Below are 13,018 nucleotides of genomic sequence, written 5' to 3' on the forward strand. Positions count from 1 at the left end.
TCGCGCTGGGTTGCTGTCGCCGGTAGCTCCAAGAAGAAGCACCGTGTATTGCCTTCTCTTCCACCGCTGCCTTGCAACGTTTCTAACATTAACCAAGGACAACGTCAGTCTGAAAATGCAGAATTCTGAAAATTCTGAAACTGTCAAAATTTATTTTCTGTATTTTTGCAGGTCTGAAATCTGCAGGTCCGAAAATTTTTATCAGGTCTGAAAAAATGTGCGACTGTGTGACTGCGCGCCATGTAATGCACCTGCGGGCTGGGGGGGGGGGGGGGGGGGGGGGGGGGGGGGGTTGGCGCGCTCTCATAGCAGGCGGGGGAGAGAGGATGCGCAGTTGAGCAAGGGGGGGGGAGAGGATGCGCTGTCCCAGCAGGCGGGGGGAGAGGATGCACGAGAGAGAGAGAGAGAGAGAGAGAGAGAGAGAGAGAGAGAGAGAGAGAGAGAGAGAGAAATGAAATGAAATGAAATGTTATATTAATGTCTTCAAAAGGCCAAAGTGACCTATGAGACCAGAAAGTTACAATGCGGTGTATCTGATACAAATTCAGATTAACAAAATAAATTAAACTAGGATAACAAAATATAAATACTGCGGGATCCTAAACTAAGCAGTACAATGTGAAGACAATTCGGGAGGAGAGTAGAGATCCATCTTCATTTTCACTCTGGACGACGAAAGAGTATGGCTTGAATCCTTTGCTGTAGCCTCCTTCGAAACCGTGTAGCTCCTCTTCTCCATCGGGGTCGTCTAGATCTCCCTAGCTCCAATGCTCGGTCTATGAGAGAGAGAGAGAGAGAGAGAGAGAGAGAGAGAGAGAGAGAGAGAGAGAGAGAGATGAAATGAAATGAAATGTTATATTAACGTCTTCAAAAGGCCAAAATGACCTATGAGACCAAAAAGTTACAATTGGTGAATCTGATACCATGTCTGAGTACGGAAATTACCAAGTTACAAAGAACTAACACTAAAACACTAAGGCACTAAGGAGAAAGGGAATATGGGGGGGGGGGGGGGGGGGGGGGGGGGGGGGGGTTTGTGGGTTCAGATGAAATCTCTCATCGGTCGCTGTCGGATCTCATCGACTTCGTCCATGGTCAGAACTCCGGTTGGGTGTCTTGCATGTCGAGCTAGAGTGATCTGTATCTTCTGTTGCAACCTTCGTCGGTAGTGGGAGACCCCCCGAGGTCGTGACGTCTAGATCTACCAAGTTCAGTGGCTCTGTCAAGCAGTGTACCTCTAGTATGAGTAGGCTGTAATGACTGCTCCGTTTGCTCTCCTCCGTCTGGTGTAAAGAACTCTCTGATTCGTCTCTGAGACTGTCTTTCCCCTGATGTCCTCAGCAAGCTCTCCCTAAGTCTGCGTAGCTCTAGCAGGAACACTTCTGATCCTTGTATCTCATGACTCTAGAAAAAGGTCTGAACCCTTCTCTAAACAAGCAGTGGAAGCGTCCGCGTATCTCATAGTATGCCAGGCAGTGGCATGTGTAGTGCAGTTCTGTCTCTGGCTCTAAGTTACATAGGTGACATATCCTGGCTCCTGCCGGCACCCCTCGGAATCGGCCAGTCTCCATCTGGAGCTGATGTGAGGATGTGCGTATCTGTCCAATAGCGCATCTTATTCCATGAGATAAGTGTGTCTCCATGTATGGTGGCCTAGTCACAAATCCGTCCTCCGTGAGTTGGAGAAGATGCTCTCTGTAGAAGGCCATCTTCGTGCCCAACTCCTGTGTCGGTTGTATCCATGTGCTCCTGGTATTTAGTTGAATCAAATCCTGACGTATGAGCCTGGTGATCTCTGTCCATGTGAGAGACAAGGAGGGTGCATCCAAGGAGTATTGAAGCGGAGGTAATCTATCCATATTGAGACCATGCGACTGGAACCATGATGCCATCTGTCCATACCAACATGTTGTATCGCCTTGTAGAGCTAGTTGTCGAGATGACTCCAGGGCAAGCCGAGCGTATCTGTCTCTGGGGAGATCCCATAAACCGTGCATAAAGGACACTGATCTCGTCAATGCCTCCACCACGAGGGGGGGGGGGGGGCTAGCTCGGCTCGGATAATCTCATGTGGTACTGAGGCCTTAGCCCGAATCATCCGAGCGATCATAGAGACCAGAGGCCTCTCCATACATCTCCATCCATCTGTATTACCAGATCTCCCACGGTGATCTACTGAGGGTCCCCATACCTGAACTCCATAGAGCATAGCTGGAGTCACTAGAGTGTCAAAGAGCCATAGCTTTGTTCGCGGTTCCTGAAACTGAACCTGCGAACACATCCTCTCCAGTCCTCCCAAAGCTGCATATGCTCTCGTCAGTCTAGTCTCTGATGCTCTCCTTAGTGAAAACACCGGTCCACTGAATACTACCCCAAGATAGGTATATGCATCTGTGTACTCCACAGTCTCCTGGCCATACATAAATGTGGGTGCCGAACTCCTGACCCACTGTGGTGTGGTGTTGAACACCATAACCTTGGTTTTTCCCGGATTGACCGACAATCCACTGTCACGAGCAAATGTATGCAGAGCATCCAAATGATACTGCATCCCCTCTCGGGAGTCTGAAATCACCACAATATCATCAGCATATAGTAACAGTGGAATCCATGTCCCTACTAGCTGAGCCCCCCTGTCTCCCTGCTGCTCTACATAGTCTGAAAACTCATCCACATACATCCCAAAAAGAGTCGGGGATAGTGGGCATCCCTGCTTTACTCCGATAGTGGAGTGGACCATGTCAGACATTCCCTCAGTGGTGCGTACCCGTCCATCACTGTCCTATATAGAGCCAGAATACCCCAAATCAGCTCTGTAGGCACACCCTGTCCTGTAGTCTATGTATAGGTCTGGCTCTCGGCACTGTGTAAAAAGCTTTGCGGAAATCCACAAAGCTACAATAGATTCTCTTGCCATGGTGTCTACCCTCCTCAATAATAGCTCTGAGTGTCAGAATCTGGTCAAGAGTGGAGAAACCTCTCCTGAAACCTGCTTGCCCTCGTGCTCTTATTCCCTCTCGCTCTGCCCATCTACTCAGCTCTTGCTCAAGGACGGATGCATACAACCTAGCTAATGTGTGGCCAACCATGATGGTGCGATAATTCGTGGGAATCATGGGATCTCCTGACTTGAAAATAGGCACAATCGTAGACATACTCCAGGTCTCCGGGAAGCCTTCATACATGGCTCGATTAAACATCATAGCCAGGAGCTCTACAAGCATATCCCTGGCATGGATGAAGTGCTCTGCTACGAAACCATCATGATCATGCGCTCTCCTTGTCTTCATCCTGTCAATGGCTTTCCTTACCCTCTCCGCAGTAAAGAAAGAACATGTCTCTGGGCATGTCTCTAGTGGGTCCGGCAGAGGTGGTTGCCCTGATGCTGTGTAGAGAGATGTGGCATATTCCCCCCATCTCTCAGTGGAGGTGACCGCGGGTGGTGGTGAATGCCCGTGGAATAGCCTCCATGCTTCGCCTGAGTCCTGACTTATAAATAGCTGATATAGATCCCGCTCTAGCTGAGATAGATAGGCCCTTTTCTTTTGTCGCACTAGGCGGCGAAAGATAATCCGTGACTGTCGATGTGTGGTAATACCCGTGAGCACTTCCCTCTGTAGTTTGATCCTCGTCTCTTTGCACTCCTCATCATACCAACTGTTCTGGGGCATGTTCCCAGATCGTCTCCATGTGGGCTGGCTATGGGGGTATGCCTCTGATGCTGCATCATGGAGCATCTCTGTCAAACTCTGAGTGAGTTCATCTAGTGGCCGTCCCGGCTCCTGGGTGCATAGCTGCCTGTATATCTCATCCATATACACAGAATCCGTCTCCCTCATGAAGGTATACCGAGTGTGTATGGGGACCCCACCTAATGGAGGTGTGTTGAACTGAAAGGTCAGGATGAAAGACACAATAGCATGATCAACTGCTACTCCAACTGGCCTAGTGCCCACCATGAAATCCTGAAAGAATGGGATGAGACGTGGCTGGGCCATAACATAATCCACTGTGCTTGCACCATGTCGGTGTGGAAAGCAAGTAAAACCTCCAGCTGTCGAAAATCTTTGTAGGCCATTCACAATGGCCAATCTGTGTGCGGTTCCCATATCTATCAAGTATCTACCACATACTCAGTGTATTCCTCATCTTGTGATAGTCTGGATAGACCCATCTCTGTGACGTCCAGCTCCCTGAGCATCTCTTCGGAAGTATCATAGAATATTGTCTGGTGGTGGGCAATCCTAGCATTGAAATCCCCTAGTATGATAATGTCACCATCCTTGGAAAACTCCCATATGTCATTATCCAAAATAGCAAAGGGGGATGCGTCTCAGAGTAGAAAATGATGTCTCTCCCCATAAAGCTATCCTCAAAGGCCCCTACATCAAGACAGAGTGACCCGTTACAATTCCAGGTTGCCATCTTTAGTGTGGTCCCATGGGTCTCGCACCGTCATGCACGGCGTCGCTCCAATATCACCACCTTTCCATCCCTGTAAAAGGCAATCTTCCCCTTTTCCCTTGCTGCTCTTATTTCCGACATTACTTCTTGCATATGAGCAATCTGCGAGAGGGTGAGGTCATCTCCAAGAAAGATGCCCATCTTCTTTAGAGTCACTCTCTTCTTCAAGAAATCTTTCTTCGCTTCCATGGAGGGGAAGCGGAGAATGAGTGCCCTTTCCTTCGAGGTTTCTCCGTTGCTCCCACTTTTCTTAGTGCCCACTCTCCAAGCCCTTGTATGCGTCTGCTCGTTGACCCCCACCAAGGTCATTATCTTGGTCTCTGAGGCCACATACCCTTATGTGTAAGGCCCGCACACGTCTCCTTTGCTCCTCTTCGAGTGTCAGGTTGATGATGGTTGGTGTGGGGGTGGGAGTTATTTCCTTGCCTTTCCCTTTCTTGACAATCTCGATCCATTTTTCGGCCTTTTCTGCTTTATGCTGGGTCTTTGTGATGACATCTACCCACAAGGTCGTCATTTCTTTTTGCTGCTCCCCACCTTCTTTGATGGCCCGTACTTGTTCCTTGATCGTGTTAAGCTCTTCAATGACAGAGGGTTGAAGTTCTCCCTCTTCGAGGACATTCTGCGATCGCACCTCTGCAAGCTTTCTTGAGTAGTGCGATTTCCTCATCTTGGGCCTTCACACGATCTTCGAGTGTACGTATCGTGCTTTCCTGTGCTGCCACGCGTGCGTCGAGGCCGTTAATAGTAGCTAAGAGGTGGCAGTTGATCTTACAGATGGACTCGCTCAGTTCTTCTTTGCATTTTTGGATGGCATCCTCCACCGGGTCATCCTTGCTATTCGGCTTTCTCATGATTGAGAGGCCGCGACAAAGGGGTGTGCACCCACACTAGCAGCGGGCGCGGTAGCTGGGCGAGTGGGGGAGCATGAGGACGTATGGCAAGCGAGGGGCAGCGATAGAGTACGGACGAGAGAGAGAGAGAGAGAGAGAGAGAGAGTGCTTTATCTTAAAGAGGCCAACGTTGCCTATGAGATGAAGAGAGAGAGAGAGAGAGAGAGAGAGAGAGAGAGAGACTCTATTGAACCAAATTGATAGTTATATAATGGGGCAAGGTGTACTTATATAGTCACCTTAGCTAATTGCCCTACCCACACTTTGAAAAGTACAATAAATAACTAAAAGCCGAAATAAATATTAGGATCACATTGGGCAGTTCACTTGAGATGCCACAACTTTAACACATATGTGTCGAGTTGTTACTCAATATCAACTCACTGGGATCGCATACAAAATCTTCAAGTTTACGAATGCAATTTAAACAACTACCTTAAAAATCCAGGATCAATATATGCTTTGAAAGAAAGTGCAATTTGTAAACACATGGTGGTCATACAATAATAGCTCTATTATGAATAGTAGTGACTAAATTTCTATAGGGGCTCCCAGCTCCTACTTGAGTTGAGACTAGACTATTGCCTCAAAAACTCAGAAGTAACAACAACCTCGAAAGAGCTAAAACAATGGCCTAAGAGGTAATTTCCTCAGTCCATAATGCTCACATGACAGAGCGGGCAAACGATCCATCTGCGGGTGAGAAATCACATAGTAGTTCTGCAGATGAATGACTGGTTATGACATTAATGATGTATTTAACCAGTTCCATTCCTTCCTTTCTGCCATGTTTGTTTTCTTGTTTGGTCTAGCAACGACCACTTGAGTAGCATACTTTTTGCTTGGGAAAACCATATTGCATAGCATAGTTATGGTTCAAACCATTGAGAAAAACCATACATTGAGTTTCAACTGTGAGCTAAAACTTAACACACTCAAAAATAAATGCAAGCTGGATGAAAACTTAACATAACACCAAGAGAGAAAGACATAATCTGTCTTTTTACCTTTTCAGGTTTTTTAGGGCAAACACAATATGATAAAAAGGATTTAGCATACAAAGAAGGCTCAAGTAAGCCCAAGTCACCTCAAAAATGCTCCTTCGTCTCAGTATGTTTTGGGTGTCTGTACACCACTTAGAACAAAGTAGGAGAGTTCACATTGTACACAAATCATACATCCAAGTATGGATAAATGCCAGTGACATTTTCTGACAATTATCTAAGATAATTTGGGCACTATGTCAAGAGTTTAAGATTCACCACTGATTTGTCGGAAAATATATTCTAAAGACCAGCTCATGAACACATGAATAAACCCTTTAGATGCTGATTGATGCAATGTATTGTGTGGCAGAAAAGTGTGAGTTTTTCAAGAGAAAATGAGTTTCATTTGAAACACGAGAAACGTATTGGCTCTTCTTCGCCTTGAGTTTCTTGAGGGCTCATTCCTAGGCTTGTTTGATATTCATACTACCACCCACATTATTTCTTACTCCAATAAACATACACTCAGTGATAAGAGGAAACCAACCTCATCATACAAAGCACCTTTGGCAGAAGAAACCTGCACCTCTAGACTTATGTTTTGAAGTTCTGTTTCCAGCTGCTCATTACGTGAAATTAATGCTTCTATTTCTTTATCCTTAGCTTGTTTCTCAACAGCATCACTTGCAGCAGAGCGTTGCATCTCACGCCTAAGCTTTTGCACTTCGTCATTTGCCCTTGAAAGCGCCTCCCTACTTTACATAATAGCATGCATAAAAATATTGCTGGAAGAAAACACTTCAAGCTAAACATCAACACACTGGACAGTAAAACATGTTAAAATTTCTTGTGGACACATGATACCTTTTGAAAAACAAGAGAGGTAAAACAATGAAAAGAAAATGCCAAAAACATCTGAGCAAAAAAATTGTAGAGTTAAAAAGTCATGGCATTAGTCTGTATAATCAAGAGCTCTATCAATAATTATACTAATTGCGATGGGAGAGAGATGATGGTGTAAAGAGGGGGGACAAAGAAATGAAGTGAAAATGTATGACTGACGTCTGCAAAAGGCCAGAATGATCAAAGGATGATATCAAAATAGGAAAGATGCTATGTATGCATCGGATGTAACAAAGGCAATGGACCTGAAGAGGAAGGTACAAGACTCGAGTTATGAAGAAGATGGTACAATACAAGGAGAGGGGGTCATCCCATGAATTTTCACATGGGTCTCTGTAGTATGGTATCTATCTTCTCCATAGGAAAGAGATGAAAGGGCCTCGCCAGGTTTTAGGCAATGATATCCAGGGTCTTCCTCTATAAACAGCACAAGTGCAGTGCTCTCCCTCAGCGTCTCGGCCTTCTCGAGCATTGTATTTAAGAGGCTTTGTCCACTCGATGCCCTCTACTGGACCCCTGGCTGTATCGTGCCTGTCTGCTTTGGGGATGAAAAATCTGTGATTTCTCTCTAAATAGGCCCTTGGTGCCTGGGTGTTCCATAAGCTAAGACATGTGTAGTTTGGGGAGTCCATGACTCTCAAAAAGGGTCCAAATCCTTCCCACAATAAGCAATGGTAACGTCCACTCAAAGTCCCATCTCCAGGTGGTGCGAGGATGTGAATATCCAACAAATGGCATATCTCAACCCACATTAGAGATGTATGTCCATATAAATGTATCCTCAGGAGAATAGAGAAGGTGCTCATGATAGAAAGACATCTCCGTACCCAGCTCTCTGTAGCAACTGTCTAGAGGACTCTAGGGCTATTAGCACATATCTTTCTCAAAAGCTCCTGTAAGCTATGAGTAAATGCCTCCACTATGATGGGTGTTTCACCAATGTCTCCTCTAACATATCTTCTGATGTGGGACACAGCCCGTGCTCTGGATTATCTTTGACTTCAAGTGACTGAGGGCCTCTCCATCAACCATAGACAATGTCTACTGCAATGAACCATGCTAGAGCCCCACACCTCTACACCATGTATACATGTATGTGTGTGTGTGTGTGTGTGTGTGTGTGTGTGTGTGTGTGTGTGCGTGTGTTGACATTTATGTGCGCACATTGTCACCCCTTCTTTTGGTCATTGGAAACTGACTTATTGGGATGTTGTTTTTGGGAAGCTTGAAGGACACATTACTGGATGTCCCTTTACTTCTTCTCTAATTGTTGATTAAAAGGTTGTCACTTCGCAATTGGCTTGGGATGGTCCACAATCCTTTGGGGGTAACTCTCTTCGCTTGGAGAGTCTGCATTGGAGCAGGGTTTTTGCTTCGACTTTGGTTCAACTGTCTCCTCGCCAAGAGTATTTTCTTTCCCAAAAAGGAATCTGTCACGTGCATCAGGTGGTTGATGACTCAGGTTATGTTCTTTCTTTCGTTGATGCCGTCTCCCGCTTTCGGTTGGGTCTTCACTATTCTCCTCTTTGGCGGGAGATTCAAAACATGCTTGCTGCTCATTCGCCCATTCCTCCTCTGGATGAAGACTCTCGCTTCTCTGATTGGAATCTGGCTACTACTAGATTGGACTGCATCTCAACTGCCACTGTCTATGCCATTCTTCAGTCTGATGTATGGATTGTGCATCGGGGTAATCAGCTATGATCGCTTTCCGAGTCATCCTTGTGGTGGCAACACACATTGTCTCGTATTTGGCAGAGTCATCTGCCTTTGAAGGAACGTGTTTTTCTGTGGCGGTGCTTGGTGGGAGCTCTACCTATTGGCACTGTGTTGCATGCTCGGCATATTGCACCTTCCCGCTGCCCCAGATGCCTTGAAGCTGACGAGACCGTCCCACACTTACTGTGGTGTTGTCGTCACTCCAGAGCCTTCATTCGGCAAGTGTCCACTGCTCCTCGGCTGCGTTTTCCTTCTGGCTCTTTTCACATACGATTTTGGCTTTTTGGAGTGCTTCGGTCACAGCAATCTCAGTTTACAGTGTTCTTCACCTGGGTCAGATTTTGGACTATGTGGGCCATCTGGCATCATAGGAACTCCTGAATGTTCCAGGGCACTCTTGTTGACCCCTTTCCCTATTTCAAATTATCTCTTGGACAAGCGTTGCATTTTGCCTATGACGCAGGAGACATCACTCTTGAAACCTACAGGATTTATTTTGACTGTTTCTAGCCTTCGGAGCCTCATAGTGCTCCGTGTTTTGTATCCCTTTCTTTTCGTGGGTTTTCCTTACTTTGAGGTTTCCCACTTGTAAATTAATCAAAGCAGATTTACAAAAAAAAAAGTGTGTGTGTGTGTGAACAACACTTATATGTTACGCATGAATGTGGAAAACCAATCTACACCTGTGACCACGCAGAAATTCACATCAATTTCTCTTGTGGAAGGAATAGCTAACAAGTAATCACATTACTGATGGTGAAGACAGAAGTTTGCTGCCAGCAGATCTCCTCTTGTGATACTTGTGTGTGTGTGTGTGTGTGTGGTTATGTGTGGTGGGTGTGTGTATGTGCGTGTGGTGTGACAGCGAGTGTGTGAGTGTGAGAGAGACCTACAGCATCACAGCCGCCTTGCGTGTGTGTTTGTGTGTCTATGTCGAGTGTGTGTGTGTGTACGCTCGTGGGGGATTTGGGTGTGTGGTGAATCCTTCGGCCTTGTCTGTCGCGCAACTCTGTTCTGCACAACATCTACCCTGTGTAGGCCCTTTCACACCGCGCCGGGGGTGGAAGTTTGATTTTGCATGCACGCGGTCCTTCCGTCGTCTTGTGTGCGAGAGAGCGGTGTGTGTTTTTGTACAACTAGCCGGTGCGTGTGTCTGCCTGTGTATATAGCATTCATACATCAAAAACTCCCAAAAAAAGAAGAGAGTGTGTGTGAGAGAGCTTCACATGGATTCGACTGATCAATGTATATATAAGCGTCGGAAAGCCATGGAAACTTCGGAGATGGATGCTTTGAGTCTTATCAAAGAATGTTTGCATGAGGACTTCGAGGATGCACGTCAAGCCTGGGAAGGATCCACTCATGTTATGGAAGTGCGCTTCCCTACAATGGAGCTCATGGATCCTGTTGCTCAATATACACTTAACGTTGTGATTCTTTTTTTCCCGGGTAGAATGCCTACGGCTCAGGATGTAGGCTAATGGGTTGATTTCCTACTCAAACGGCAAGCAGTCTGAGGGGTTTACTTTGGCGCGCAAGGGTTCTACGAAGTCTTGCTGGTTGACATGGATGCTCGGGATGCTCTGCTTGAAATGTCTCCTCTTTTCTTCAATACGCAGATGACTTATGTGCTGCGCTGAGCTCTTACCAAGGACTATCAGAGTCTCATTCGTCACAAGTGTCCCCTCTGGGTTGAGGTGGTCGACTTCCTTCACACTTGGCGTCATTTTCTTCTTTTGTTGGCTGCTTAGTTAGGCAAAGTCATTTGCCCTCCTACGCTGGAGGCAAAAACAAACCGTTTTTGTATTTTGTGGGACACGAATATCCCCACACCAGCACGTATTTCGATTGATTCTGGGGATACAGTGGTTGGAAAGCGCCCATTTAAGCTTAAATGGGGCAAGTTTGCAAATTCTTACTTGCGCTGTGGAAAATTTGGTCATATGCAATCCGAATGTCCAGAACCAAATCTGCAACCACCTCCTTCAGCCTTCCCTGCTCCTCAACCTCGCTCGCCTTCGAAATCTTCTACTCAGGTTCAAACTAAAGGAGTTTCAACCTCCTCCCCCTCAGCTGGGGCGATTAAAGGCAAGGGAAAACAAGTACAATTGTCTGCACTTTCTGCCAAGGTGGAAAGGTACGTAGTGTACGTGCGATTAAAGGCAAGGGGAAACAAGTACAATTGTCTGCACTTTCTGCCAAGGTGGAAAGGTACGTAGTGTACGGTACGATTTAGGTGCGTACGGAACGTACTTCCGTACTGAACCAACCTTTAGGTACGTGATAGATACGAACCATTTGTAAAAAAAGAAAATTACACTAAATTTAAGTTCACATACCTTTCAAAAGAGAGTCTTTTGTAATCCTGGTCGATTAAAAAAGCCTAAGGCTCTCTCCCTTTCACCCTATTATCTCAATCTGAAAGCGCCTCTAGCGCGAGTGGTTCGTGGAGAAAATGGCCCCAAAAAAAAAACAAAAACAAAAACAAAAAAAAACACCTATTAAATTAAAAAAAATTTAAAATGCCGTACGGTACGTACTGTACCGTACGGAATCATAAGGTACATATGTACGGATTCCACCTTGCTTTCTACTTCTCTTAATATTAAAGACAAGGGAAAAGAACAGGTTTCAACCTCTCAAACTTGGATAGTGCCGAAGAAACCCGCCAAAGTTGCTACAACTGGTGTTCCGGCATCTTCTCGTAATTATGTGCCTCCTTTGAAGAATGTTGCTCAGAAAAAAATCCCTTGTAATGACGACACTTCTTTGGCTGAAGCTTGGGACAAGGTTGTTCTTTCTTCCAAGGAGGTTGTTACTGTAGAAGCTTCTTCATCGCAACGTGCATTTACTTTCAATTATCCAGGTCCAGTATTGACCCAAAACCCTTCAGCTCGGGAGGATGTGTCGATGGGCACTGGTACTTGAGTTTTATTCCCCCCTTTCTTTTTCTGTTTCCTCGTCCACTGTATATACCATATAGAATGCATAGTTCTTTGAATTCCATCTCCTATAATGTGCGTGGGTTATGCAATCACGACAAGGGGCGGCTTACCTGGCACTATGTACATACATGTAAAGCAGACATTGTGGTTCTTCAAGAGCATAACCAGCACCAATTTGCAGGAAAGACTTCTTACTTTGCGGGCTACTAGATAGCTTATGCAAGATCAGCTGGCCATTCTGGAGTGCTTATGCTTGTTCGACACGAACTCTTCCCGATCTGGTCTTTAATGACCCAGCTGGGAGATGGATGGCCATCCACTGTATTGTCAATGGAGAAGTTTTCGAATTTGAAGGATTATATGCATACACAGCTTCTGCAGATAGAGCACGGTTCCAATGCCTTTCTCTGCGGGGATTTTAATGCACCAAACCTTGCGGATAATACTACTGGCCATTCTCACATGCTTCATATGGAACGGCAATCATGGGATCAATTAATGTCGACCTGTAATGGGCTTGATTTGTGGCCCTTTTTGCATGCGACTGATCCAGGCTTTACTTTTCAGCACAATGCTCAATCCATGTATCGCGCTTGGCTGGATCACTTGTATCTTTTTCACATGCAAGAATATAATGACTTTGTATGCGAGATGAGGATTGATTATGCTATGTGTCTCTCGGATCATTTTCCCGTATGCTTGAAACTTTGTTTTGGCTCTTTTGATGTCAATGATCGCCTACCCAAGAAAAGACTTCTGCATGTCAATAATGCCTTTTCGCACTACAATTATGAATATCATCCCGCCTTTCCTCTCCCAGATGTATGTTGACATGGACATAGCATGGTTTCGTTTTGTTATGCGTGTTCAATCAGTTATACAGGATTATGGCAGGGATTATTTGTCACAATTAAGGGAACAGGTTAACCAGGCAAAAGATGCTTGTAAAAGATTAATGCACCTGGCTAATCATTCTTCTCTTACTGACGCTCAAATGTTTGAGTTGTTTTATGCTCGCGCAATATTAAGGCACAATGATGAGAGGAAATTGGCCAAATGGCAAACTCGAGCTCGTCAACAAGCTTTTGCAGATAAAGGATGTGCTTCT

The 13,018-nt window shown here is 45.7% G+C and overlaps 1 protein-coding gene across 1 annotated transcript in view; it reads right to left on the bottom strand.

The window, feature by feature from the left end:
• The window catches only part of LOC147445159 (uncharacterized), a gene marked incomplete at its 5' end in the record, with an annotated part of 176,059 nt that overhangs the window by 115,033 nt on the left and 48,008 nt on the right, over positions 1 to 13,018 (bottom strand). The window contains one exon of the mRNA XM_086528175.1: positions 6,891 to 7,095. Coding sequence (XP_086384301.1) covers positions 6,891 to 7,095 — 205 coding nt within the window. The remainder of the gene's footprint in view (positions 1 to 6,890; positions 7,096 to 13,018) is intronic.

The sequence above is a fragment of the Adiantum capillus-veneris genome, chromosome 13 (genome assembly GCF_014529385.1).
Source record: "Adiantum capillus-veneris isolate H3 chromosome 13, ASM1452938v2, whole genome shotgun sequence".
Lineage (NCBI taxonomy): Eukaryota > Viridiplantae > Streptophyta > Polypodiopsida > Polypodiales > Pteridaceae > Adiantum > Adiantum capillus-veneris.